The 27,168-nt window shown below is 39.1% G+C and overlaps 1 protein-coding gene across 10 annotated transcripts in view; it reads right to left on the reverse strand.

Annotated features, from left to right (window-relative positions):
* PPP4R1 (protein phosphatase 4 regulatory subunit 1) overlaps window positions 1-27,168 on the reverse strand; it is a 64,522-nt gene that overhangs the window by 18,950 nt on the left and 18,404 nt on the right. For 8 of the 10 annotated variants that reach the window (XM_056483337.1, XM_056483336.1, XM_056483333.1 and 5 more), the window contains 8 exons: window positions 23,640-23,746; window positions 10,184-10,326; window positions 8,686-8,832; window positions 7,025-7,132; window positions 6,213-6,278; window positions 3,926-4,084; window positions 2,603-2,733; window positions 920-1,440 (listed from right to left, as the gene is read on the reverse strand). In XM_056483337.1, coding sequence (XP_056339312.1) covers window positions 920-1,440; window positions 2,603-2,733; window positions 3,926-4,084; window positions 6,213-6,278; window positions 7,025-7,132; window positions 8,686-8,832; window positions 10,184-10,326; window positions 23,640-23,746 — 1,382 coding nt within the window. The remainder of the gene's footprint in view (window positions 1-919; window positions 1,441-2,602; window positions 2,734-3,925; window positions 4,085-6,212; window positions 6,279-7,024; window positions 7,133-8,685; window positions 8,833-10,183; window positions 10,327-23,639; window positions 23,747-27,168) is intronic. The other 2 variants (XM_056483339.1, XM_056483338.1) reach the window with 1 other exon arrangement.

Genomic DNA, 27,168 nt, shown 5'->3' on the forward strand with positions numbered 1-27,168 from the left:
TATCAACCTACTAACAATAAAAACCAGTTGAAAGCAGTATCAGTTTATCCTAAAATGTTTTTCCCCAACTTGCCCCTTGTTTTCCTCATATTTTTTCTGGTATTGAGGCATGCCTCCCCGCTAGAGATCCTTCATCTCCAAAATAACATGGCCTCTTCCTTAGGGGTATCTCCAGACTTTCTAATTGTGACACCTGAGCTCGACGTGCTTAGAATTTATTCAGCATATGAATACCAAAAAAAAAGCTATTTCCAGTAAATATGTGTAGAAGAGCCAAGTCCTTTTAGCTCAGGAGGTGTCTCTGAAGTGCTGCTCCACACCACCTCATCGTACTTATGAAACCCTTCTCCATTCTTCAAGAGCTGTTAAAATGGAGAATATGTGTGTTCACTTCAAAAACACAGCTTGGATCAATTATCAGCCTGATCCAACAAACTTGTCTCATTACAGCTGTCAACAAGTGACTGTAGTAACAAAGCCCTTGCAGAAAAACAGGAGACTATTTCATCCAAAATCAAATGGATTTTGTGTATAAAGGAAACCATTGTTCACAGTGATAATTTAAAAACCACCCTATTAATCTGCCTTATTTTGCATGTATGCTAATTAGAAATAAACTTGCTTATCAACAGCTTATGCCTTTGAACCATCTATTTGATTATAATGTCAAAACAGGCAGTCAGAACATTATACTGCTAACTGCATACACATTCAGTTTATAAAAGGAATTTTACTCCTTTTAAACATCTTTACACAAATGCAAATTCCCTTTTAGTTCACTATCAATTTTCCTCAATCTCTTTGAGGACCAGGAGAAAACAGTACCTCTGACTTTTAAAATAATTAAGATATTAAAGCCCAAACTGCTGAAGCAACACATGCATATCACACTAAAAATGCTTCAGTATCTTTACCATACCTTTAACATCTGGATCATCTATATGGGGTTCCAAATTTTCTATCATTTCTTCTAATTCTTTCCTTGTTGCCATAGGAATGCTTGGAGACACTGGCATAGTGAGTTCCTGAATTTCTCTATCGAGTTTTACATCAGAAGTCTGCTGAAGCTCAAAGTCAATATCTATTTCAGGAAGTGGAGTCCTCCAGAAATGGAAAGAGTTGTATAATTCCTGCTCTGAAAGAGAGGTTTCCTGTGAATGCAGCCCAGCCTCCTGCAGATCTGTCGTACAGCAGTGAGAGCTTTGCTCGTTCTCATCCGCCATTTCCCCACAAGATTCTGAAGGCAAAGTGCAATGGAAGGATGATTCAGTCTGGAAATCACTTTCCCCCTTGGAGTTATTTGACACTGTAATTTGATCTTCCATGACATTTTCAAGTTTCGTTGCAAAATCATCACTACCATCACTATGTGAAGACAGATCCTCTGTCCTGCTGTGCTCTTCATCTGTTGTGACATCTTCTGTGGTCCTGACTTGTTCACTGTTGAGCGGCAAAGAAAATGGACATTAACAAAACCAAAATAGACTTGTTACGCTCTTGAAAAGTCACACGCTTGCTGCCAACTTGTTATCTGTCAAAGCAAATTTACTTACACCATAACAAAACAGAAATCATAGAATTACAGATGGGTCAAGGTTGAAAGGGACCTCTAGAAGCCACCTGGGCCAACCTCCTTGTTCAAGTAGGGATAACCAGAACCAGCTGCCCAGGATTTGTGTCCAGACAAGTTTTGAGTATTTCAGAGAATGGATACTCCACAGCCTCCATGGACAACCTTTAATTTACTTTAAATTACTTTAGTCATCCTCACAGTAAAAAAAAAAAAAAAGTGGGTTTTGATGTTCAGAGAGGACCTCCTGGTGTGGGGTGTGGTCATTGACCCTGGTCCTGCCACTGGGCTTCACTGAAGAGAGCCCAGCTTCATCCTCTTTTCACTCTCCCCTCAAGTATTTATGAACATTGGTAAGACTCCAACAGTGAGCCCTCTCTTCTCCAGTCTGAAGTCCCAGCTCTCTTAGACTATCCTGACAGGAGAGATGCTACAGTGTGTCATTCTGTGGCCCTTCCCTGTACTCTCTCCAGCGTGTCCAGGTCTCCCTCTGGATGGCAGCATGACCCTGTGGGTGAAGCAGCCACTCCTCCCTCCCAGTTCTGTGTCACCAGCAGACCTGCTGAGGCTGCACCCTGCTCCACCATTCAGATCACTAAAGAGGATGTTATTGGGTCCAGTCCCAATACTGCTCCTCTCATACATGATCAGTTAGTGACCTTCACCTGTGTGCTGCTGACCAGTGACTGTGGGCCCAGCCAGGCAGGCACTCCTCAGCCCACCTCACTATCTCCTTATCCAACCCAAACTTCAGCAGCTTCTCCATAAAGATCTTACAGGACACCACATCAAAATCCAGGTACACAGTATACACTGCTCTGCCTTGTCTATTAAGTCAGCCATCTCAACACAGAACATCCTAATTCTATCACCACAGAAAATCCTAATTCTGGTCTACAAAGATGAGAAGATCCAAATCTTTCCATTTACCAAATACTTAATTTATCCAGGAAAGTTAGTTTTTTCTAAGGTGCAGTTCATGCAGAAGAAGGACAAGGAGGCAAAAATAACTTGTAGATTTAGCAAATTTACCTGTTTTCCTGTGCAGAATCACCATCTTCTGGATTTTTACCATCTTCTTCTTTAAAGTACTGGCCACTGCTGGATGGATTAGCAAAAGTTGATATGAAAGGCCCCAGAGACTGAAAAGCTGCTTGGCGAACCTAGTGGAAAGGGTCCAAGGTGAAAAAACAAAATTATATATATAAATCTTGCTGTCCTATAAAACAAAAAATGCCTGCTACTAGGAATTGAAAGGGCCATAAACCTACTAAGGAAATCAAGAGCAGAGGCTCAGTTATCTGGAGAGAATCAGCCAGATGTATACAGACTGCCAAGTTTAAAAAAAATCTTAAGAAAAATGAAAAAGCAGAGTGAAACCAGTAAAATCACAGGTAACCAAACTGACAGGCTTATTATTCCCCATAACCAAAGGAGGAAGAATCTGTTTAGATAATCGAAGCAGGTAAATTTGAGAGCTCAGATCAGAACATTAACAACTTGAAAGGAAAAAAATAATGTACAGTAAACAGACATTTCACTTTCAGAAATTTTAATGATAAACATATTTCTTTCCCTTTCCTATTTGCCTCTGCTGTGCATTTGCTCCTTCTTTCTCTTATTATTTATTCTCCTCTTCTCAACAATCCTCTATATCAATTTTTATTATTTGGACCACAATTTGCATGACTTTCCAAGATCCCAGGCTCATGCTTCTCTGCAGATGAACCTTGGCTCTTGGAAGTAGTCTGCTCAGTAACAAACTTAAGGTTTAGAGTAAATCTTTAAGATTTACAAATAATAAAAATTATAAAAATAATAAAAAACCCCAAACAAACAAAAAAACAACCCAAGCCTTCCCCAAACAACAACAAAAAAATCCCAACTCCCCCCCAACAAAAACCCCATCACTTAAGAAACAATAAAAATTGTATTAATAAAAAATTCCCCAGCACCAACATCCAAAACCCAAAACCAATCAACCTCCAAACCAACCACGAATTCCACCACCCCTCCCCCCCAAAAAATGTCATGGTAGTAGGAAACCTGAAGAAGTACAAGTATATCATAATTAATTTTCCAGTTCTGTTAATGATTCCCAGCAATGTTAAGTCACAGGCAATTCTGTAGCTAAAAAAAGCTACTCCACTGACAGAGTTTTTCTTACATGCTGCAGTGAAAATGTGAGGGACTCTCTATAGCCATCAATGAACTAACCAGTGTAAGCATAATTTTGCTTGAGGTGCATGGAACAGGTTAGATTATCCACACCCATAAGAAGTTCTACGTGGAGCAGTAAAATCCTTCAAATATGACAGCTATTCAAAAAAAAAAAAAAAAAAAAGCAATTCTTACCCATCGTGAAGGATCACTAATCAAATTAATAAAAAGAGTTGACAGTTTTGTCCTCCGGACTTCCTGTGATGTTGCACAAGAAACTGCCATGAAGCACTCAGCACAGGCTTTCCTAACTCCCCACACATTATCAGAGCAGAGCTGGAAAAACCTCGGCAGCTGTTAGGAATATAGGGAGTGAGTTTGCAGGTCTTAATAGGCAGCACTTGTTTCAAAACCAGTTCTCTTTTCACATTCGTTTTCTTCACCTGGTTGTCCACCTTCATACTCAGATGCACAGTTTAACATTTGCAAGACAAAGAACACATTCAGTAGCAACATGCTTCTAATCTGCTGCTTTCATATTACTACAAGAAAATTCATCTGTCTGAAGAATAGCAAGAAAGTACTAACTCTTAAACCTTATTTATACCCCTAAAAAAATACTCCCAAAAAGCCCAACTTCAAAAACATCCCCAAGAGCAACAAATCTATCATAAGACAGAGCCTCCTATATACACCAACCTTTTAAAGCAGGGACAAGAAAAATAATACTGGTGTATAATTAGGAAGCAATTCTTTACTGCGAGGCTGGTGAGTAAATGGAACACATTGCCCAGGCATATCATGGATGCCCCAAGACTGGAAGTGTTCAAGGCAGGTGGATAAGGCCTTGAATAACCTGATCTAGTGGAAGGCATCCCTGCCCATGACAGGAGAGGTTGGAATTAGATTGTCTTTAAGGTCCCTTCCAAACCTTAACATTTTTTGATTCTACAATTAATATTTTACCTATCAGAGACTACTTCCATTTTTTTGTAAGATTCTTAGTGAAATGCAAAGGAATAGCATCTTCAGAAAGAAAAAACTTCCTTTTCTACCACACTTCTCACTGTTAGATTTATCAACCTCTGCCACCCTCTATCCTACAATGCAGGACATGAACTGCAAAGAGGAACAGGGGAATGAGAGAAAGACAAGCTGATCAAGACAAAACATGTTTGAACAGAGAAGTGGTTTTACTAATAAAACTGAAGCATTTTGAAGGTGCTCATGTGCTTGGGGTTTTTGAACAGTAACGGTAAGCGTGGACAGAGTGCAGGTGAGGCACAGACATGCTCGGCTGCCTTGGCTTGCAACAGGCACAGTGACAAAATACGAGTAATCCAATGGCTGTTGCTACAGCCTTGTTCACAGTTATAGATGTTCAGCTGCTCCTACTCACTGTAGCCAAGTTTTCTGGGTTTTGCCTCTAATTAAAAAAAGCTTTTACGTTAGAAAATGAAGCTTTATCATTCAGCTTTTTATACCTTTCCTTTTTCCTAACAATCATCCAAGAAGAGTAGAAAATGGCCTTTTCTGTTATAGAAAGAGAATCCCAGCTGTCCTGACACAAGTTATTGCTTTCAAATGAAATAATCAACACTTTTTTATTTCATAGTAGCTCTAATTGCACCCTCTACAAAGTTTTAATCCAAATTCATTATGCTAATCACTAAAAAGGCAATTGTATGAGAGAAATCAATTTACATCCCAAACCAGGAAGCATACGGGATGCAAATCCACACAACTAAACTTCTCTATCAAATGACTTGAATCATTCAATAGCTAGAGAAAAATGTAGCAAATGCATTAAGAACATGAGAAATGGCATGAGAACCACCACAAGTCTACTAGTCCCAACACCACAACTGCAAAAAGCTGCAGGGCCTCTGGCTGAAGTCATTTACACTCTGCATATAAGTCCTGCATTTACACTCTGTCCTTATAAGTCCCTCACTAATTCAGGGCATTGATTCATCAGCCTCTGCTGGCCCTCAACAAGCTCACGATCCATATTCCCAAGAGGAGAAAGCTTGAAAAAGGATCCCAGAGACTGCCAAGCTGATTTCTGCTCCCTAGCCTTGTGTCTCCAAATCTTTCAACATCCACCAGCTCCCCAGACCCACCATGGGAATGTGGACACAGCTAAAGATCCTCTTCTCACCACTCCCTCCAGTTCCCTGCTTTTCCATTTTGAATTTGCCTCTCTTCCCTTTATTTTCCTTTGTTATTTCCAAGATTTACTTATTCCTTTTATCTTTCTTTCTCTTTCCCTCCTTTCCAGGAGGCTGTTTGAAAAAAAAAACGGAAAACTGACTTGAAAAGATTAAATCAATACATAAGCCTCACCACTCCCAACACTTTATCCCCCCTGCCACATTCCCTCTGTATCTGCAATCTCTCATGAACTGCCCTTCTTCTGTAGCTTGTCTGGCTCCACTCCTGAATTGTATTAAGAAGAAAAACCCTTTAAGAAATGGCTTACCAGCATTTCTTCGGTGGCTTGCTGTCCAACCACACTGCAGATATCTCCAAAATTGGCTGCACACACCTTGCAGACAAAATGCAAGAAATAAAGACTAAGATCACAGATTTCAATACAGTAAAATCCAAGGGGAAAAAAACTCCCAACTTTTAAAATCAGAAAAACGTGTTTTGGTGCTACTTTCCCATTCTATCACTTTCCATGGCTTTTAAAAACAAACAATTTTCTTTTTCTTCAAAATTAGTCAGTCATTTTTAATCACAGAACCACCCCAGAACTTAAATGAAAAGAGGATAAAATTTGAAGTGCTGTCAAAGTAAACAGCAGATGCAGCTATCAAGGGAAAGAAGCTATTCAGTGGCAGGATGAGACCAAAGCACAGCCTCTACACCTAAACATCATGATGGAATACTGGTTTACTTCACCTTTAATGAAGATGAGCATCTTTAATTCCATCTGTGCACAGAGATATGAGCTCAGGTGGCTGATGCTCTATCAGCCACTGTTGGCTCATGTATTCCTGGCTACCAACACAACCTTAAGGACATATGCCCAACCACACTGCAACTATCTACAGCATAAGGACAAGCAGATTCTTTCTTTGTTTCTAGTAATAAGGGTCACAATTCTGGAAAAAAAATCTCAGTGTCAAATATTAAAATCTGTGGAAATGCAAACCACAAAAACCCCCACAGCTTTCTTAGACAAATCACAAATGAGATCTACCAGGAAAGTTTCTTAGTCACATGCAAGTTGCAAGCACATGACACGTTTTGCACAGATAACCAAGACCAGATACTCATAATTCATACCTTACGGACATGGAACATCCTGCAGTCACAGCACATCTCGCAGAACCTGGGAAGCACAAGTCTTTCTGTGATGTCCTTTCCAACCATGGAGGCCATTTTGCACATGATCTAATGACAAGACAAACACCAATCAGAGATGCTTGAATAACACACCGTTCTGTGTCAGCTAAGCACAGGCTTTTTACACCTATTTTTCATTCAGATGAACATAATTTTACTGAAAACTGTGAATAATATTGAAAACAAAACCCCATTTGAATTGAAAAGGTTTGGCCACTTTTGCAAAGAACTGTGTTTCCCATTTCGTTGTTGTGACACAACACAGGTGTAGAAGATGACATTGACCTTCCAATAAACTGAATCAAATTCTCAGCTAACAAAGATAACTAGACTCTTAGAAATTATTCTCCTATGTTACCCAAGAGAAGTCTAAAAAAAAAGTACATGATTCTTTTACTATTTCAATATGAAATGTATATATGCACAATAAACAGAAAATTATTGACAACTAACATGCTTAAGAGACTTCTGAGTCCTGTATAGTTTAAAATTAATTACAACACTATACTGCATATATGCAACTCCCAAACATAAAATTCCAAAAGAAATATATCTCACCAAAAAAAGAACTCTTCCCTCTAACTGCTCTTTCATTCTAATTTGTACTAACACTTTAAAAAAAATTAGCTTTAAAAAGCAAAAAGAATTTTATGTTTACCTTTCCCAGTCATGTCAGTAGAACTACTTACATGCACTCCCCTATAATAACAAATGATGGTTTTTCTAACCTCTAGGGGGTTGATGAGGTACAAAAATTTCTGTCAACTTTCAATACCTTCCAAACCATAAAGACAGATAAAACTAATTTGCTTATACTTTGTTCCCTTATGTAGTTGTAAGCTTCATCGAGAAGCAGTGAAATTTGGTGCCAAATACAACAGTGCTGGAGCCTTTTTACTGTTTATCAGTGCAGCCACTGTAGGAAAGTAAAATGTTAAATGAGGTCTCTCTCAAGCAAAAAGAAAAGAAAAAAACTCACCCAGCAGAAATTATCAATATAAATTCCAAAAACCCGAAGAAAACAAAAGGGCATATATCTGCCATTTCTTCATCCTAAATTAACTAATGTGCTTACTATTTTAATTCAACACATACATTTCAATTACAAAGGTTGTGTCTAATGCAAAAAAACTCCCCAGCAATCAACCATGAGTTAATCAACTCAGATGTTTATTACTTTGTCCAATAAAACAACAAAATCAATAGAGAACAGACAAACAGCAAGGAGCAACAGAACTGAGGCATTAGAGCTTTTGAACTGATGGAAATTTTCCACACAGGCAATTTAAACTTCCATAAAATAAACAGACAAACCTTAAAAAAACTAAAAAGCCAACACAGCAGATGCTTTAGGAGTCGATAAAATGAATCCCCTGCACTGTCTTGTCCAGCTGGGCTTTTTTTTTTTTTTTACAGTATATATAAGCTATTGAATTTAAATCTTAACTTGACACAGCACAGAAGTTACAGATTTGTTATGGAGAGGGAATGTAACGTTTTCTTTTTAGCAATGGCTGTGCAACTTGAAAACACACCACCACTGTACTATCAAGGCTTCAAGCAGACTTTTGGCTGTGTAATTTGATACTGCTGTTACTTACAGCCACAGCTTCTGTCTTCACATCGTCGTTGCTGTCTGGAGCTGTCAGATCTATCAGCACAGGGCACACTTTGGTCTCCACATCGTATCTCTCAATGAGTTCTTGCTCCAACAGCACTAACAACGCTGCCTGGCTTGTTTTTCTTACCTGCCATAAAAAGACAAAAATTGAACTAAGCAATTCAAAGAGACCATTATTTGGTGAAATACACGTGTCCTGCATTTTGGAAGCTGTACCTACATACCAACACACAGCAGTACTAACTGCACACAGTGAGAAGACAAGTGCTCCAAGAGTGCTTTTGCAAGCACTTCATGTTTGCTGTCCTGTGTTTTGGGAATTATGGAGGCGGACACCTGCCTTGGTTGACAATGTGTGGGTGTTTCTTGGGTTCACACGCAATTTGTTTTGATGTCAAAAAGAGCAGTCATGGCAAATCTCATGCAAATGCATGAGGAAAAAGCAGCACAATTAATGGAGAGCAACAAATTTTTAAGGATGATCAATTTTACTAAACAAATCCTCTTTTTCTGAGATTAACAAGCAATAGTTTGGCAAGAAAAATCGTGTTTATTTCCAATCCTTTTAAATTCTGAGACACGATTTTGGTTAGTCCCATTTTTTAAAAAAATTGTACAAAAACAAGATACCCATTATTGACTTCATAGCTGGCTAAACCCTTGCTTCTAAAAGGAGTAATTTTATCAGAAGAGAAAACACTGCATACAGCAAGAGACTACATATACCGCAATGCAGGAATTTTGGAAACGCTTTTGAGCTCTGTTTCAGGGATCCACAGCCCAATGAACTATTCAACAGAGGATAAAACAATGAAAATAATCACTGAATCTTCTAGCAGGAGAATATCAAACGAAAGTAGTGTTGTTGCATTATACGTGAATTAGTAAAACAACTACTAAGAAAAACAGGTTTGGCTAGTTATTTTTAACAATGTAAATTTTGAAAAGGGCAAGGAAAAAAGTGACAAACTCAAGAAGCCTAAAATACTGAAAATAATGTATCAACTAGCATTAGTCTAGTCTGAAATGACCGGAGAAGCCTCAAGAAAGCTTTGGACAAGCTAACTTAGCAGCCAGAGTAATAAACCACATGAGTTCAATCCAAAACATTGGACTGATATACAAATACCTGGTAATGAAGGTACACCTGGTGCTAAAAAAACTGAATTATACATTACTACCGTTCCTTTTTCCAGAATTTAAATTATGTAAGCTTGTTTAAATGACTGGTTTTGTCCATACAATACCAGATAAAAGGCACCAAAACAGGACAGATCACGTTAGATGTAAAAAACTATCATTACATTTTCTTTAGAAGTTTTTAATACTTTTTCAGAATAAATTCATAGTACTATGTATTTAATGTCCATTCCAAATCCTTATATCCCAAACTATAACACACTTGTATGATGCTAAATTTAAATAATCTGGCATCACAAAAGTAGTGAACTACAGCTAGTGAACTACAAGAAACTTACCTGGTTATTCTGGTCTGCAAGGTATCGCACCACAATAGGCAGCAGGTATTTGGAAAAAGCATAAGGGATGGAAGGTCTGTTTTCTTGACAGAACATAGCAATATGAGGCACCTGTTCCATCAGTTCTGCCCGCACTGTTGGCTCTGTAAAGGTCAAAACAAAACCAGAAAAAGGCACAATATATGTTTACAAGCATGCTCCCAGATCCTGCCAGAGTAAGCTTCTTACAGTACTCTACATACAAAGTATGTTCTCATGTTCATGTCAGTGTGTTTGTCAAGCTTCATTTCGACCATCTTTTCACAAAACCAGGTTAAATTATATCCTGTCCTGCCAAACTACTAAAAAGTCACATCTCACACTCTTAGTAATAAAACAAGACAGTCAGCCACCAAATGTTACGAGTATCAGAATTATCCAAACTCCCTACAAGCACCACCTACTTCACAGAAACCTCCTGTGCAGAAAGTCAGGCCAGAACTGGTATTACTGTGAGAAGAAAGAAACTGAAAGGAACACAGCCTCTCAGATGGGAAAAATCCCACTGAGCAGGACAGCCAGCCATAACCACAGATGCTGCTCTTCATTCTTTGCTTTTAAGGCTACTGATATCATCGTTAGATGGAAAAGGTCCTGCATCTTTCCAGCTGCTTCTGTTCAACCTCTGAGATGCATTTCTCACCAAAGTTGGTGATTATTTTAAAAATACTTAATTCAGTTTTTAAATTCAAGAAATGAAGCACTGGGATGAATCCTAATCCCCAAAGAACATGCACAAGCATCTGGGGGATGAGAGAAGAAGCAAGAAAAACAATATAGGAGTGGATTAAATTCCAACTATTAGAAAAACAGATTCAGTTTAAGACGCGGGACCTTATTACGTGCCTAACTTCTCCATGAGGATAAAAAAAAATCAGAACTAAGGACTTCTGCCCTTTCAGGATTTGCTGACATATGCAGTTACCACTGGTCTATTAATCACCTACAAAAAGATGTAACAAAACCCACCAATTTCTCTCAAATTATACTAATTTAATTTACAATATTTTAAATAGTAAGATATGTATGTCACAGGATAGATACATGTGCCTTACTGAGTTTTTACCTAAAAGTTATTCAGGCAAAACTTAGTGGCATAACCTGAACCATCTTCCTTGGAATACCTGTAATTAACATGATTCATTAAAAATACAACCTTCTGTTAAACAGAAGCACGCAATATGCATCTGCATTTAATATGGCGAATGTGTGCAGCACTTGGCCTTCTTGAACATTGGCTATAAGTGTAAACTCAGGTCTGAATAAAACATAACAAAGACAAAGCAAGTCCCCTGCTGTGTGCAGTCTTCTCTGAAGAAAATGAGAACAGAAAAGATCACTGCACACAAAGTAATTAAATGCCTATGGGCTCCAATTCTTTCACTATAGGCTTAAATTACTCTTCCTACAGAAGAACACACCAGAATCAGAGCTGGAGGGGGCCTTATAGATCATCTGGTTCCAACCCCTGGGGGTAGGGGTTCCACTTGACCAGGTTGCTCAAAGCCCTGTCCAGCCTGGCCTTGAACACTTCCAGGGATACTCTGGAAAGTTTATGAGTTGCTGACCAAGTTGCAAAACACAAAATGAAGTCTCAGATAAATCAATATTGTATAGGCTTTCTGTTCATGACAATAAAGTAAAAAAACAATCTTCCAATCTGCTCTGTATCTCTTCCCAAATGGAGAAAAACATTTTTATTTAAACTTCAGATGTTCTGAAGCATGTGCAGGTTGAAGTCCATAAGCAATACAGGCATCCTGAAGTTTGTATTGAAGAAGTTAGATCCCGAAGAACGCTACACAAACTATGCACAAGTTTTAGCACATCTAACAAAAATGCACACCCTAGCAAAATGCTGAACTCTAGTCTAGTGATCAAACACTATATTTGTAGCACTAAATGTAACAGCTGACTAAAATATGAACCTATAACTAGGACAAACTAATAGTTAATGACATTATTAATTATGAAAGTTGAAGTCTCCAAATCATACTAATGCAAAGAAAGAAAATATTCCTATCATAGTAACTCATCTTTTGCTTCCTTATAAGCATTTGCCAGAGCAGTCCTTTGAACACAAGTAAGAGAAGGTGCATTAGGATGAGGTGCTATGGCGGGGGGGTAGGATAAACCAAAGTAGATCAGGTGCTTTCAAGAGTCAAGCCGGCAAAAATATCTATTTTACATTTAATTTAGTTCTGGTCATTTTATCTGACTAGGCCTGGCTTCTTCAGCTCTGGAAGAGGTGCTTGAAGTGTGCCTGAGAAAGGAGCCCTTTTATATGCCAGCTTTGACACATTGGTGTGTTTCTTTCCAACTTTGTGACAACCTGCCCAAAGGTGGTTGAGTTAAAAAAGCCTTGCAAACACCCTCCATTTGCAACCGCCCAGTATCCACTGAAAGCAGAGCAACTACAAATGGAAAAGTCCTTCCTTGCTGAGTACATTTTGAAATAAGGACATTATCTCTGCAAACAGGCTGTACACAGTCCCTGTTCCAAGAGCAATTTGTTTGGAAAGGGTGTAGATGACAAACAGAGCAAGAGAAACCACAGGCTGGGCAAGGAGGATGGGAACTTAATGGACAAGAAATGGGAACCAGTGCCCAAAGTCAGGGCTGGGAGACCTCATGCCCACCTTTCCCATAAGGCTGTTATTTCAAGACATGCCCAGGACATGATCTAGTGGTACAAGAGACTTTTGCAACAACACTTATCCCTAGGATCTTGTTCTCCCATGTTAGGACCCAAGCCTTGTTTCTTGTGGCAGACAGAAGATGACTGGGGGCAGGGAGGGAAGGCAGAGGTTAAAGGGGATAAATAGTAAGCAAAATCAATCTGACTGAGGCTGCCTCTTTGGCAGCAGTGCTTCTTAAATGGCTTCTAAATTTGCTTCAGGCAGTTCCCACCCTCCCAGACACAAAACCCACAGCGTCCATTTATGCCAATGCTACTGTTCATGCAGCCAGACAATAAACCCTATCAAAAAACTGATCTAGCTGATGCAGCTTTTGCCTCGCCACAGCAGCATCATTAAACAGCAAGAACTGGCACTTAATATTGATCTCCCTGTGCAATCACACAATTCCCTCAAGCAGCAGAACTGCCTGATGATGGAAGCAAGCAATGGTAAAAGAAGGTCCTAGAACTGAGGGAAAGAAACAAAAATGCTGAGAAAGCCAATTTATTCCTTTGCCTAGTGTGAAGCTGTATACAATGTTCAAGCCAGGCTCTTCACAGAGTAACTGCACACTACTCATTTGATTGCAGTCTGAACTCTGTCTTGATGCTGAAGAAGTACCTCTGCAATCAAAGCTAACAAGAACTCTGTATTAAGCACATCAAGAGCTGTGCACATACTTTGGACACCAGGAACTCAAAATGGGGAGACTGTTTCCATAATTCTTTGACACCTCTACAGTTTCCCCACCCACTGGTAAAGCAATGACAACACTCCCTTTCCCCAAATTGATGAGGTTTGCTGTGAAACTGGATTCATACATTTCTTCATGAAGCACTTCAGTAAGAGTGCAGGATTTACCAAAACACAAGATCCTCTTCCTTCAGAACAGGGTTCATCTATTATGCAGCACTTATTGTCAGCTGCCTGACAATACTAAAGACCTGCAGATGTAAAGTGAGCCCCTTTCTTCCTGAGCTACTAAGTCAGCCCTGGCTTTGTAAAGAACACATGATGAGACGATGCAATTAAAGATTTGAAACATTCATGCCCAGGAATGAATTAGAACTGTAAAGTCACCTTAGTTCTTACATTCCCTAACTTTTAAGTACACGGCTCTGGGATCTTTGTACGGTCGATTCAAAGCAACAAACAAGGAGCGCTGTGTAGGGAACTGGCTGTGTAACACAACACCGTAATTCGCCATCAAAAGGCATTTGTGCTGTTCTGGGGAATTACTGCTGCTATGCAAGAACCTGAACCTTAAGCTTACCAATTTAGATAAGAGCTCAATTCTTCCAAAGGCTGAAGCATATGTTCCAGTGTGTACTGAATAGAGCCTAATCTCACAGTCTGATGCAGTTACAGTAGAGCTTTTTTTTGCATTATGTTTCCTTAAGACCCAAGCAACAATGCCAAAAACATCCACTGAAGTCACAGCTTTCTCATTCCCTCCATCTATTCCTCAGCTTTGCCTTTAGCCTGAATATGTGGCAGCTCCAAGCTGGGATTCCAGGAGGCTTCAATACATAACAGTGTCTGCCATTTCAGTTTAAACTTCCCTGTTGTTTAAAACCAAATTTACAGCTTGGTCATTGTGCTGGTTTTGGCCGGGACAGCGTTAAATTTTCTTCATGGTAGCTGGTTCAGGGCCATGTTTTTGAGTTTTGCAGGAATACAGTGTTGATAACTCAGGGGTGTTTTAGTTACTGCTGAGCAGCACTTACACAGAGCCAGGGCCTCTTCTGCCTTTCACCCCACCTCACCAGCAACTGGCAGGTGTTGCATAAAGAGGAGACACAGCCAGGACAGCTGATCCCAAGTGACCACAGGGACATCCCAGACCATGGTGTCATGCTGATCATAGAGCTGAAGGAAGAAGGAGCAATGGGAGGAAGTTTGGAATGGCGGTGTTTATCGTCCCAAGTCACTGTCAGGTGTGATGGAGCCCTGTTCTCCTGGGGCTAGCTGAACAGCTGCCTGCCCATGGGAAGCAGTGTATGAGTTCCTTCCACACTTGCAGTGAAGACCTGAGCACTACCCTGCATTGTTTTGTTCCCTGCTCATAAATTTAAGGCAGCTTAAACACTGTTTCCAACACAAATCCAAAACATGGCCCAATATTAGTAACTATGAAGAAAATTAACTCTACCTCTGCAAAAACCAGCACAATTATCAACACAGTGAATAGTACACAGCAGTTACGTGTTGCTTCCTAAAGCATAAGCTCATCCAGCTGGGGCATACGTCTGCATTCTGGGTTTTTTTTGCACTGTACAGTGTAGTCAAGGAGCAGGCTTTCACACAGTATAAACAAAATCCCTGAGGAGAATTTTGCTTCGCGTCAAGTTTCTATTTTAGGCAGCCTGGAAAAATCTCTGTGTACAGCTAGGTTCTACATAACATTTGCCTGGAACAGTATTTTTCCGTTTGGCAAAGAAAGTATTTTTAAATGCTGATCTTCTCAAACTATCTCTTGAAAGTACATGTCTATCTATTCCTTAAAGTAGCAATCTACTAAAAAGAAAGCCTGCAATTTGTTAGAACAAAGACATTGAAGTAAATATTAATAAAAGACTAGATTTCCTTACCAGTAGCATTTTATTTCATTCTATCATATCTTGTATATTACCTAGATACAGAATTACGCTGAACTGAATTTTAGGAATCAAGCAAAACCAAGAGAATGACAGAAGACAGTGAAAATAGCTTCCATTTCTTCTGTTCATTAAATAATTTTGAAAAGAAGTTTGCACAGTTCTACCTCTCTTCATTTTCAGACCACATAAAACCATCCCTATGTTCAAATCAACATCTCCAGAACCTGCACATACCTTTTTTCTGCATAAATAAACCCGCACTTTTAGCTATTTCACAAATGACCATTCAAATCAACATCCTAAACTGACTCCAAAATCATAGAAGTAATTAACTATTTCTTCTTCAACCATGAAAAAAACACATTTCCCCTAAAATCTCACACCATGTCTCATGTAAAGTGTCAGCATGCTCACTCAGCTACTAGCACATACACTCAGCTTGTATATATAAATGTGTAATGTTTACTTCAACCCTGCTGAGGCTTCAATTCACTCTCTATTCCACTTCAGCTATGAGGAAGCAATGTACCACCATCAGTTGCATACTGGAAATTAAAAGGGGATTATTTTAGAACTGCAAAGTATAATACCAACTAATTGCCTCAGAGCAGTTTTTTATAAATTGAGTCATTATTCCAGAGCCACCTGACAACTAGATTTATTTCACAATGCTTTATTCTGCAGCAACATACAGTATTTAGAAAAAAGTCTGCAATGCTTTCATTATCCCACTATGACCATTCTGAAATACAAGCAGCAGTGAACTTCCACTATATTTGTGAGGAAAGGTTTTTGTGTTGTAAAACTGTATATGAAGAACAACCACTGACGATGTTAAAGCTGCTTTAACTAACAATTTTTATGAATGTTTTAAGTACATCTGAACATTTATAATATTGCCCTTTGCTCTTATTAGGGGTTGTGAGGGAAAGGTGCAACTGCATGGCTTTTCATTAACAGCTCCATTCTATAAAAGAATAATTCACAGAATGCCCTGAGTTGGAAGGGACCCAGAAGGATCATCAAAGTACAACTCCTGGCCCTGCAGAGGACCACCTCAAGGAGTCACATAATGTGCCTGAGAGCACTGTCCAAATGTTATGAGCACTTCCCCGGGGAGCCTGTTCCACGGCTCAGACTCTCTGGGTGAAGAAACTTTTCTTAATACCCAACCTAAACCTCCCTGACACAGCTTTATCTACCCTCTTCTTTCCCCGAAGGAAACTTTCCATTTCCTTCTTTTTTTCCTTCTACAAACATATGTATTTTCCCTTTTGATTTCTACCATTTCCCATTTCATCTTTCTCTCTGACTTTCCTACCTCTTTCAGAGATAAAAGAAAAGCTAGACAAGTGGAAATACACTGTAACCAGAGACCATCCTTTTAGCTTAGGAGTCCAGCAGAAAGGCTGATGTGTCTGACACATGTGCTGCTTCACTAGTCAGGCTCTTTTCTCCTACTAACCAGAAATGGATTTCATTACTGACTGGCAGAGCAATGAGTGAAACACAGACTAATGAGGGAGGGTAAAGTCACTGTTAGTCACTCATCAGATGCATGGAGAGACAAAAGAGGTTTACATCAAGCACAGGAAAAAATTCTTAGCATAGCACAAGGTGAGTGATGAGGTATGGAAAATCCTGAAACATGAAGATGGGGAAGAAAATACAGCTGGAGATATTAGTAGCTGAGAAAGGCAAATAGTAGCATTCCCATTAATATTGCTTACATATGAAGATTTTTGTTAAATGAAATGCTGCAGTATGTGCTGTTTGACAGGTAAGTAATGTTGGCATGTCTCAAAATACCAACAGCAGTAATTGAAGCTACATTAATAAAACCATTTAAGCACATTATTAAGTAATTAGGGTTGTGAGGCCATCCACATTAAGCCTGATTATAGAGCTTCAAAACTTAATGACCAATTAACCTAATAATTGTTTTCAAAATTAGATTGTTTTGGAAACTGCATTTACAGTTGGTTCTTTGCAGTAAAGAGATTACTTTTCATTCAGAAGAAAAACATCCTAGTTGGCTATATATAGACAAATAAGCATCAGCCCTTCAGGATGTAATTTTATTTTTCCCCCACCATTTTTTAATAAGATACCTATGTGTATCTATTTCATAGTAAGCTAAACTACACATGTATTTTAGAAACGAAGATACAGATTCTCACTTTTAAAGAAACTTCAGAAAATAAGATTTAAAGCTTCTGGAGCCTCTTGCATGCTAAGCAAAATGCCAATAATGCAGTAATTGTGGCTGGGGCTAACTTCCAAAGCCAGTTAATCGCACTTCAGCACACAGAGATGAAATCTTCTATCATCTACGCCACTCACAAGCTGGTACCAAAAAAAAAAAAGAGTTTGAATTATACTAATTTACTTAAGTGAAAAACTCAGACATAAGGCCCTTGTTGAAGCTCTCACAAGCCTGTGGCTAGTCTACATTTGAGAATGAAGAAGATCCAGCTGTCTTAATACAAAGATAAACATGTTTAATCTAGCAGGGATTTATGGGGGATAACTTAAGATTTGCCAAGCACTGGGCTTATATGCCAAACTACTTCTTGGCTTGTACAGGTTCAAAGATACCATAAAAACATCTAAGTTGGAAGTCATACCTAACATCCCTAAAAAACAGAGAAATTACAAAAAGTCACTGAACAGCAGATTCAACAGCAGTACAAGGTACCTTTCTTAGTAGTCACTACTCTAGGAAACTCAGTACCAAAGACAGCAGGGAAATCCAATTTAGGACTGAAAAATACCCAAATTCCACAGCAGAATCACAGATTTTACAACAACACCCAACTACGGCAATGAAGACAAACAAGGTCTTCCAAAGAACTCATATTTGGAGAATAACTTTCTTTAGCAAGCAAAGGTCTCGGGGGCAGTAAATTATTCCCCAAACGCCACTGATGGGTTTCCTCCATGGAACTGCTATTCTCTGCTGCCATGTACATACAACAGGGGCACATGACACCAGGGCAGAGCAAATCCTGGGTTCTGCCAGCACTTGGGAGGAGCTCATTTTCTGTACCACCTCAAGTGGGTATTTTTTCCCAGAAGAAACACAAGAGTGATTTTAAGGATACAAGCATAAACTGGAACTAATTGATTACCCACACATAAACTGGAATTAATTCATTAGAAAGAGTCCAAACTACCCTGTCAGGAAAAGGCACACTTTATATCATTTGTATGTGCAAATACAATAGTAATCAAAACTCTCTTTCGCAAAATACAATTCACTACAACTTTACTCAAAGGGTCCAAATGAGTTTCCATCAAAAGCTATTTCCTTCTTTTTTTTTTTTTTTGACAAAAAGTTTTTACAATACCAGTTTTAGAGCTGATATTTGCTTTTGCCATGATGCCTCAAAAAAATGCTAGTATCTCAAGATATGTATCAATCATAGCAAACCACATTCTCAATTTTCTTCAATCGTACAATCATATATTTGGACCCAGATATTTTTCTAGTAAAGACTAATTTTTATTCCACATTAATACAGTATTTAGCGCAACCAAGACAACATTTAGATTCTTAAAGTTTTATCACATTGGATGAAGAATGAAAATGATCAGAAATTCTTCTGCTTTTAAACACAGAAATGGCTGTCTCAGCATAGCCCCAGCTTATTAAAAGGTATTAAAAACAACCAAAATAAATCTGAAAAAAAGTGGGGGAAAAAAACCAAACCCAAAGGAGCAAACCAGAAACTCAAAGAATTTAAAAAAAAAAAACATGTCTGCAAAACATCAACCCAACTACAAGACTTCTGAAATTGCAAGGTATTAATAGGACAGAGGACTCCCTTGGCAACTTTATGATAGCTGGCATTTCTTGATCCCTGCTGCATCTCTATTATAGAAATCAGCATCAGTAGCCCAGAAAGAGAAGAGATATTCTGTATCTTGGGAATATTCTTCAATCCCAACTTCATTATACCAACTACTGAGGGGGGAGGGGAAAGAACTGCCTAAGACTGACAAACACTAGAAATGAAAAGACTTCAGCTTAGTCATAGTTTAGTTTGACTTCCAAGTTTGTTTTTATTTTTATTTATTTAAACATTTAAACATGAAGGATTGACTTCAGGATGGCTCTAATCATACAAATATCTTGCTCTAACCACGCAAATGAAAACACACTTTACAATGTTTTCTTATTCCAAATTCAGAGGCTTTTACGTTTTACAGACAAATTGAAAAAAAAAAATATTGCAAATGGAAAGAAGCAAGTCTAGTAGTAATAACCTTAAACATACACACAGAGAAACCAAAACCCCTGCAACAAAACCAAAATGCCAAAACAAAAAAACATAAAACCCACTGTGCTACAGTATGAATAATAGTCAAGCTCATCTATTAAGCAGATACAATGCAGATCTAGTTCCCTAATGAATTTTTCACATGGTTTAAAACACAAGAATATTCTAATAACCTGTCTTACCGAAACCAGCCAAGTCCAATACTGCAACTGCTTGAGGCACAAGACTCACAGTTAAGTTGCAGAAATTTAATTTGTGGGGTAGCTGCAGAATCCAGCACTACTAGTTTGGCAGATCTGAGACAACTTCTACAATGCAGGAAAAGCCTGAACTGCTTGCTTTTACTGACGCTGAGAAAATATCAGCCCTGACTAAAAATGTACCCCACCCTTGTTAAAGGCAACAAATTGATTTGAGCTCAACTCTTGGCTTCCACTACATTTCTGCCTAAATAAACTTCAATTTGACACACTTAGTTGGTCACCAATGAAAAGCCTAAGGCTACAAGTTGCTGCAAGAGGCCATGTTCCCTTGGCACATCTGCCCTATTTTCTAAACTGAAGTGGAGCTTCACAAAGTTTCTGGTGCTCAAAACCATTCACAGGGCCACACAAACAGGCAACTGTATAGGCAGATTTCAGAAGCAGAGCTTTGCTAGGAAAGCACTCTATAAACAGTAGCATGCCACTGTTCTCAATTAAAGACACACTTCATTGTAAGTGAATAGTGACTCCTTTTCCCTTTTAAAGAATCCTTGGAGAAGTACTCAATACAATTATGTAATGCTTACAACAGGCTACTTTTCCTGGCTGAACAAGGATATTCCCTCAGAAAAAAAAAACAGAAACAAGCGTTTTAAATTAAGACAGTAATGACAGAATAACAGAACTCAGCAGAATATATTTTTGCCCTTGGAAAGCATTATCTTCTGCAGTTCCAGAAGAAGAGAGAAAAACTAACAGACATTAAATACAAGAAACATTTTCTTCTCATTTGAGATTTAATACAAATTTCTCTCCATATCATTCCAACAATAACAAAGAATGACCAGATCTCTTCTGATGTTTTGCTGCTAGACCTTCTTCCTCCTGTGTGTCAAATGTATCAGCTATGTAGAAATCAAGCCCTTAATTCTTTCTAGAGCATCTTTAAGCCAGAATTTTGTCACAGCTCTGTTCACACAACTTCTCCCTTCATCTACTCCCCCATCACTTTTTAAACACTCCTTTCACATGTTTCCATTCTTTTGCTTTTGCCTTTTATTCCGAACACTCAGCAGTCCCAATATATTGATTAGCAACAGACACACTGGAGATCTACAGAGCCCTCCTACTCACAGCAAAGAGAGTGCACAGCAAGCTACACTGGACTTCAAGAGCAGACTTTTAGCATCTTCAGGGATCTACTTGGTAGAATACCATGGGATAAAGCCCTGGAGGGAACAGGTGCCCGAGAAAGTTAGTTAATATTCAAGGATCACCTCCTTCAAGGGCAGGAGCAATGCATTCCAACAAAGAAGTAGTCAAGCAAAAACACCAGGAGGCCTGCATGGATGTACAAGAAGCTCCTGGACAAACTGAAGCAAAAAAAAGAAGCCTACAGAGGGTGCAAGCAAGGACTGGTTATCTAGGAGGAATACAGAAAAATTGTCTGACCACCAGGGATTGGAAAACTAAAGCCCTCAAATAATTAAAACTGGACAGGAATGTGAAGGGCAACCAGAAAAGGTTCTATAGGTACACCAGTGATAAAAAGAAGACTAGGGAAAATATGAGCCCACTCTAGAAGAAAGTGGGAGATGGGGTTACCCTCAACATGGAGAAGGCTAAGGTGATGCGAGGTGAAGAACTCAATTATACTTTTCCCTCAGTCTCCAGTGGCAAGATTTCTACCTGAGTCCCAGAATGCGAAGGTAGGGTTTGGGAGAATGAAGAACTGCCCACAGAAGAAGATCAGGTTCAAGATCATCTAAAGAAGCTGAAGGTGCACAAGTCTGCAGGACCTGATGCATGCATCTGCAGGTCCTAAGGGAACTGGTGGAAGAAGTGGCTATGCCACTATCCATTGTATTTGAGAATTGTGGCAGTCTAGTGAAGATCCCACCAAACTGAAAAGGGAAAACAAACCCCTCATTTTCAAAAAGAGAAAAAAAGAAGACACAGGGCCAGTCTCATCTCGGTGCCTTAGCAAGATCATGGCGCAGATCCCCCTGGAAACTGTGAGAAGCCACATGGAAAATAAGAAGGCAATGTGTAAGAGCTAACACAACTTCACTAAGCTCAAACCATTCCTGGCAAACATGCTGGCCTTCTACAATGGGGTTAAAATATTGTTGGATAAGGGAAGAGCAACTAACATCACATACCTGGACTTAGGCAAAACATTTGACACTATCTCTTTATGTCCTTGTTTTTAAATTGGAGAGACATGGATTTGACAGATGGCCACCCAGCAGATAAACAGCTAGCTGGATGGCTGCACTCCAACAGTTGTGGTCAACAGCTTGATATCCAAGGGGAGACCAGTGCCAACTAGAGCTCCTTAGGGGTCAATACTGAGACCAACACTGTTCAATATCTTGGTTGGTGACATGGACAGTGAGATGGAGAAGTGGGCCCACGTGAGCCTCATGAAGTTCATTAAGGCCAAGAACAAGGTCCTGAACCTAGGTGGGACAAACCTTGGTACCAATACAGGCTTGGTAGAGAATGGGCTGGGAGCAGCCCAGACGAGAAGGATTAAGAGGTGTTGGTTTAAAGAAGCTTGACATGACCCAGCAACGTGCAGCTGCAGCCCAGAAAGTCAAACACATCCTGAACTGTATCCAAAGCAGCACAGCCAGCAGGGCAAGGGAGGGGATTCTGCCCCTCCCCTCTGTTCTGGTGAGACCCCACGGGGAGTGCTGCAACCAGCTCTAGGGATTCCAAGATAGGAAGGAAGTATGCCTGTAGCAGCAAGTCCAGATAAGGGTCATGAAACTGATCAGAGATCGAAAATCTCTCCTACAAGAGGAGGCTGAAGGCACTGGGGCTGTTCAGCCTGGAGAAGAGAAGGCTCTGGGGAGACCTTACTGAAGCTTTCTAGCACCTGAGGAGGCCTGAAGGAAAGCTGGAGAGGGACTTTTTTCAAGGCAATGTAGTGTGTTGATAAGAGGTAATGACGTCAAACTGAAAGAAGGCAGGTTTAGATTAGATACAAAGCTGAAATTCTTCACTAGGAGAATGGTGAGGCACTGGAACAGGTTACCCAGGAGTTGAGGATGCCTGATCTCTGGAAGAGCTCAAGTTCAGACCTGGATGGGGCTTTGAACAACCTGGTTTTGTGGAAGGTGCCCCTGTCCATGGCGGGTCCCTTCCAACCTAAACCATTCTCTGATTCTCTATTTGCACCCTTCCCAATTCTTGCCGATTCTCTTACCTTCACACCAGGCTGCCCAAAAAGGTCTAAAGGAACAACTTCAGCATTTAAATTCTATCAAAACCTTATGGGATTTTTGCACAGATGGTTTCCAAGTTTATTTTCAAGGCAATAAACTAATCTTGATCTATAAATCAAAAATAATCATGCAGATCTCTTGAGTAGCAAAAGTACATAATAAAAATTACTAAAAAATGTACTGCTGGAAAGCTCCAGTCCTACCTTTTGAAGGGGTGTAAATCTGTTGATGAAAAGAGTAAGGAAAAAAGTCATCTTTGCGAGATGATTAAGAAAAATTACATTTTACATGATTTTATTGAATTTGCAGAAGCCTAGTTTGATTATTGGAGAAAGAACATACTGCTCCTCTGCTAAATACAGATTCAGCACCTCTACTTAATCACATCAACCCAGTAAAATGTTTAGGGCTACCTACCTGAATCATCAGCTAATCTGCTGATTCTCTCCAACACAGCAATACAATCTCTCTCATCATCACTGACTTCCTTCAAAGTGTCCAGCAAACTTCGAGCCACCATTTGCCTAGTTTACAAGAAAGATTAAAAATCAGCATTATCAGCATTATGGTGTCCAGAAATACAGATAAATCAAAAAGTTGTGCAATCATACAAATTTCTTACACCAAACAGAATTTTTTATATATTCACTTTAAAGTCAGTAAATTTAGTTAGCCCTGCTTTGGGAATTCTTACTTCTGATACCTGGCATAATCTCAAAGAACTGTAAGCTTTAAATGTAACATTAAAGTATACCTTTCGTTTACAAGGATAAGAGAAACCAGCCACCAAGACAGAAACAGTAATCATCTGCTAAGTGGGCAAACAGGAACTCAATGTTAGGAAGTCAGAATCAGCCTTCCATCCTAATCTATGATGTCCCTAACTTGTTCCATACAAAGCAAAGTAACACTAGTATCATTAAAATGTTTCTAAAAGAATTCTGAATTTATTTCACAAAAGCATGAATACTCAAGGCGAAGATTTTCATACCAATGGTGACATTTAAAAGTCTAATTTCATTTAAATGCTATGGGTATATACTGTGAGCAATGGGTACATACTGTGAAAGTAACACATACTACCCAACCCATGTGTACCTGAAACACAAACTAAGCAAAGTAGAAACATTAAGAAAACATGAAATAATCATAATCAACTCTGTTACTACTTCAAATGCACAAGAAAGTTTTCTATGAGGTTGTCACAGCCTATGCTACAAAGTCATACCCATCAGGTACCTAGATAGCCCCAAATGCAGCTGGGAATGTGTGGCAATTAACCTTTCTCAAAAACAGCCTGCAAGGGCATAACTCTTTCTTCACCCTACTGGATAATGTGGGTTACATGTCAGTTCAGGAAGCTAGCAGAATTATCCCTGGATAATGGAATGGGAATGGGCCAATGAACAGCATCCAAGACACTGGTAAATCTGGTAATGTCCTGGAGCAACTCAACAAAATGCTGAAACAGCAAGTGTCAAGTGCCAGGTATTTCCAGAATTGAAGGACAGAAACACTCCCAGGGTGCAGCCTAGGTAGAAGCACTGTTGACAAACAGCAGTGCTGTAGACAAGAGCAGAGAGAGAACTTTCTTATGTTCCCTACAAGTACTGAACATGAGCAGTAGCCAACAACTGATAAGGAAACAGATGGTTACATTCCTAGTGCACAATGGAAGCTCAAGAACTTCACAATTCCATGCAATCAGAGAAAGACAGAAGGTTTCCATGAATTTCCAAAGCTAAGCATACATTTTCTCCCACTGAAAATCAGTAATTTAAATACTTCGCATTGGCCACTTGCAGAACTATCTTAAAGCAAACTGTTTTGACGTACAGATGCATAAAATCATCTAAAAAACAAACTGAAGAAACCATTTGCCTTTAATAAATTTCTTCTCCCTCACTCTTTTTAACTCAACAGAAGTGGGTCTCCCAGCAGAGATCTTGATACACAGTTAAAATGCAGCTATCAAAACCCTAGCGGAGCAAAACAGACTGCATGACACACTAACCTAGAAGCAGAGTTGACTTGGTCTTTTAAAGGGCTGGATACCTCTGAAAAGAGAAGAGGAACAGATGAAGCAATTTCATAAACCAGCCTGTGTGGACACGTGTCTCCTACATATTAAATGTAGTCTTGGAAAATGAGAGACAAGTCAACTAAACCACTGAGTCTCAGCAAGTAAGGAACCACAGTAAACAGCACTACAACCCATCTAATAAACAGCTCAAAATCCCATCTGACTCCTGGGGACTATGGAACGGCTCTCTACTATGCTGAGTTTTGAGAAGACTCTCATCTCCCCATAGAGCTGGACTGTAGTGGCTGAATCCCACAGTGTCTTCACTGGTTCCTGTGGTTGGACATGTGGCTATGCAGAAAGCCATAAACCTGCTCAAGAGGAGGAGATGAAAACAGAAATCCTAACCTGAAGCAGACTTGACCTATCTTTTAAACCCATTCACCTTATTCTGTGCACTAAATGCAGGAGTACAAGCACTTCCAGTATTATGTGCAGAAGTATAAGACATTTAGCAAAATTCAAAATTTCTTGAGCCTGTCCTACTTTAGGAAAAACTGATAGGATATGTTGTAGGTACACTTAACTGCAATTAGCAGCAGGACAAAATGGGAATAGATTACAAACACCTTGCCTTTATGCCCATGTGCAGGTGACAGGTATTTTGAATACTGTACACACAGACATAATATAGGATGTGAGAACATACTCTGAGAAAAACTATAAAAATCTTTGCTTTGCTTATTCAAACTCCTTCGAACATCACCAGCTCTTTAATAAATTTCTGCTTTAGAATGTAACTTACTTCTGCACAAGGAGTGCATTTAGATAATGAGCATATGTTTAAAAAACTGAAACAAAACCAGAGAAAAATAAAATGAAAAAATATTTTTTTTTCTTTGCCCATTTTTTCAGAACTTGTAAATCAAAATTTCACAGAATCACATAATATGCTGAGTTGGAAGGGATCCAACTCAGGACCCCTTGGATCCCAGGATCACTGAGTCCAACTCTCAGTCCTGCAAAAATATCCCAAAGAGTCACAGCATGTGCCTGAGATCACCAATGACATTTTGTGTTTAAATTAATACTGGCAGCAGCAACTTGGAGTAAGCTCCCAATTTCAAAATCAACATTTTTGTACCCTTAAGAAGAAAGGCTAAACATGCAGAGGTATATTCAAGGATTGTTGAAGTAATTGCGACTTTTCTTAGTGTTTTGGGAAAGTTCTGTCCCATTTTAACATACATTTAAAAGGTAAAATTTCTCAAGCTTTATTGTTATATTTAAGTAATTTATTTGGTATGCACAGACCTGAAAATTTATGTGCAAAAAAAAATCTGTTTTGAGATTTGTTCCATTTTTTACTACATTTTAATTTTTGACGTACAGTAGGATCAGAAACACTGAGACTAAAACAGAGTAAAGTAAGAGATCAGGATAAATAACATACTTTGTACTAAAATGATGAGAAATGTCCCTGTCAGAACAAAGCCAGTATAGTTTCACCTGCATGTCTACAGCATGAGTTCAGCATTTCCTTACTGTCAGTACTCAAATACCCAAATAGAAACTACACTAGGCTAGGCTGCAGAGACAGAAGGGAAGAGATAAACAATTGAGCTGTGGACAATCAAATTATCAATTTTTACTTTAATCAAATCATACCTAAATGAAAGTAAGGCAAGATAGTCTTGATATCCCACAAAACTGTCATAGAGAGGTTTTTCATATATATTACAGCAAGGATCCTGTTTTAGTGGGGGTGCTTCATGCATACAAGTCCCATTTTTGAAATACACAGTTAAATGAAGCTCCTCTGAAAGTGTTACTTATAAGCTGTGGGTACACACATGTGCTCAATCCCTCTATGAGATCCAGTACACCCTCACTTACTGTTGTTCTGCGAGTATTTAAAATTCA

Source organism: Oenanthe melanoleuca, chromosome 2 (assembly GCF_029582105.1).
Source record: "Oenanthe melanoleuca isolate GR-GAL-2019-014 chromosome 2, OMel1.0, whole genome shotgun sequence".
In the NCBI taxonomy this organism is placed as follows: domain Eukaryota; kingdom Metazoa; phylum Chordata; class Aves; order Passeriformes; family Muscicapidae; genus Oenanthe; species Oenanthe melanoleuca.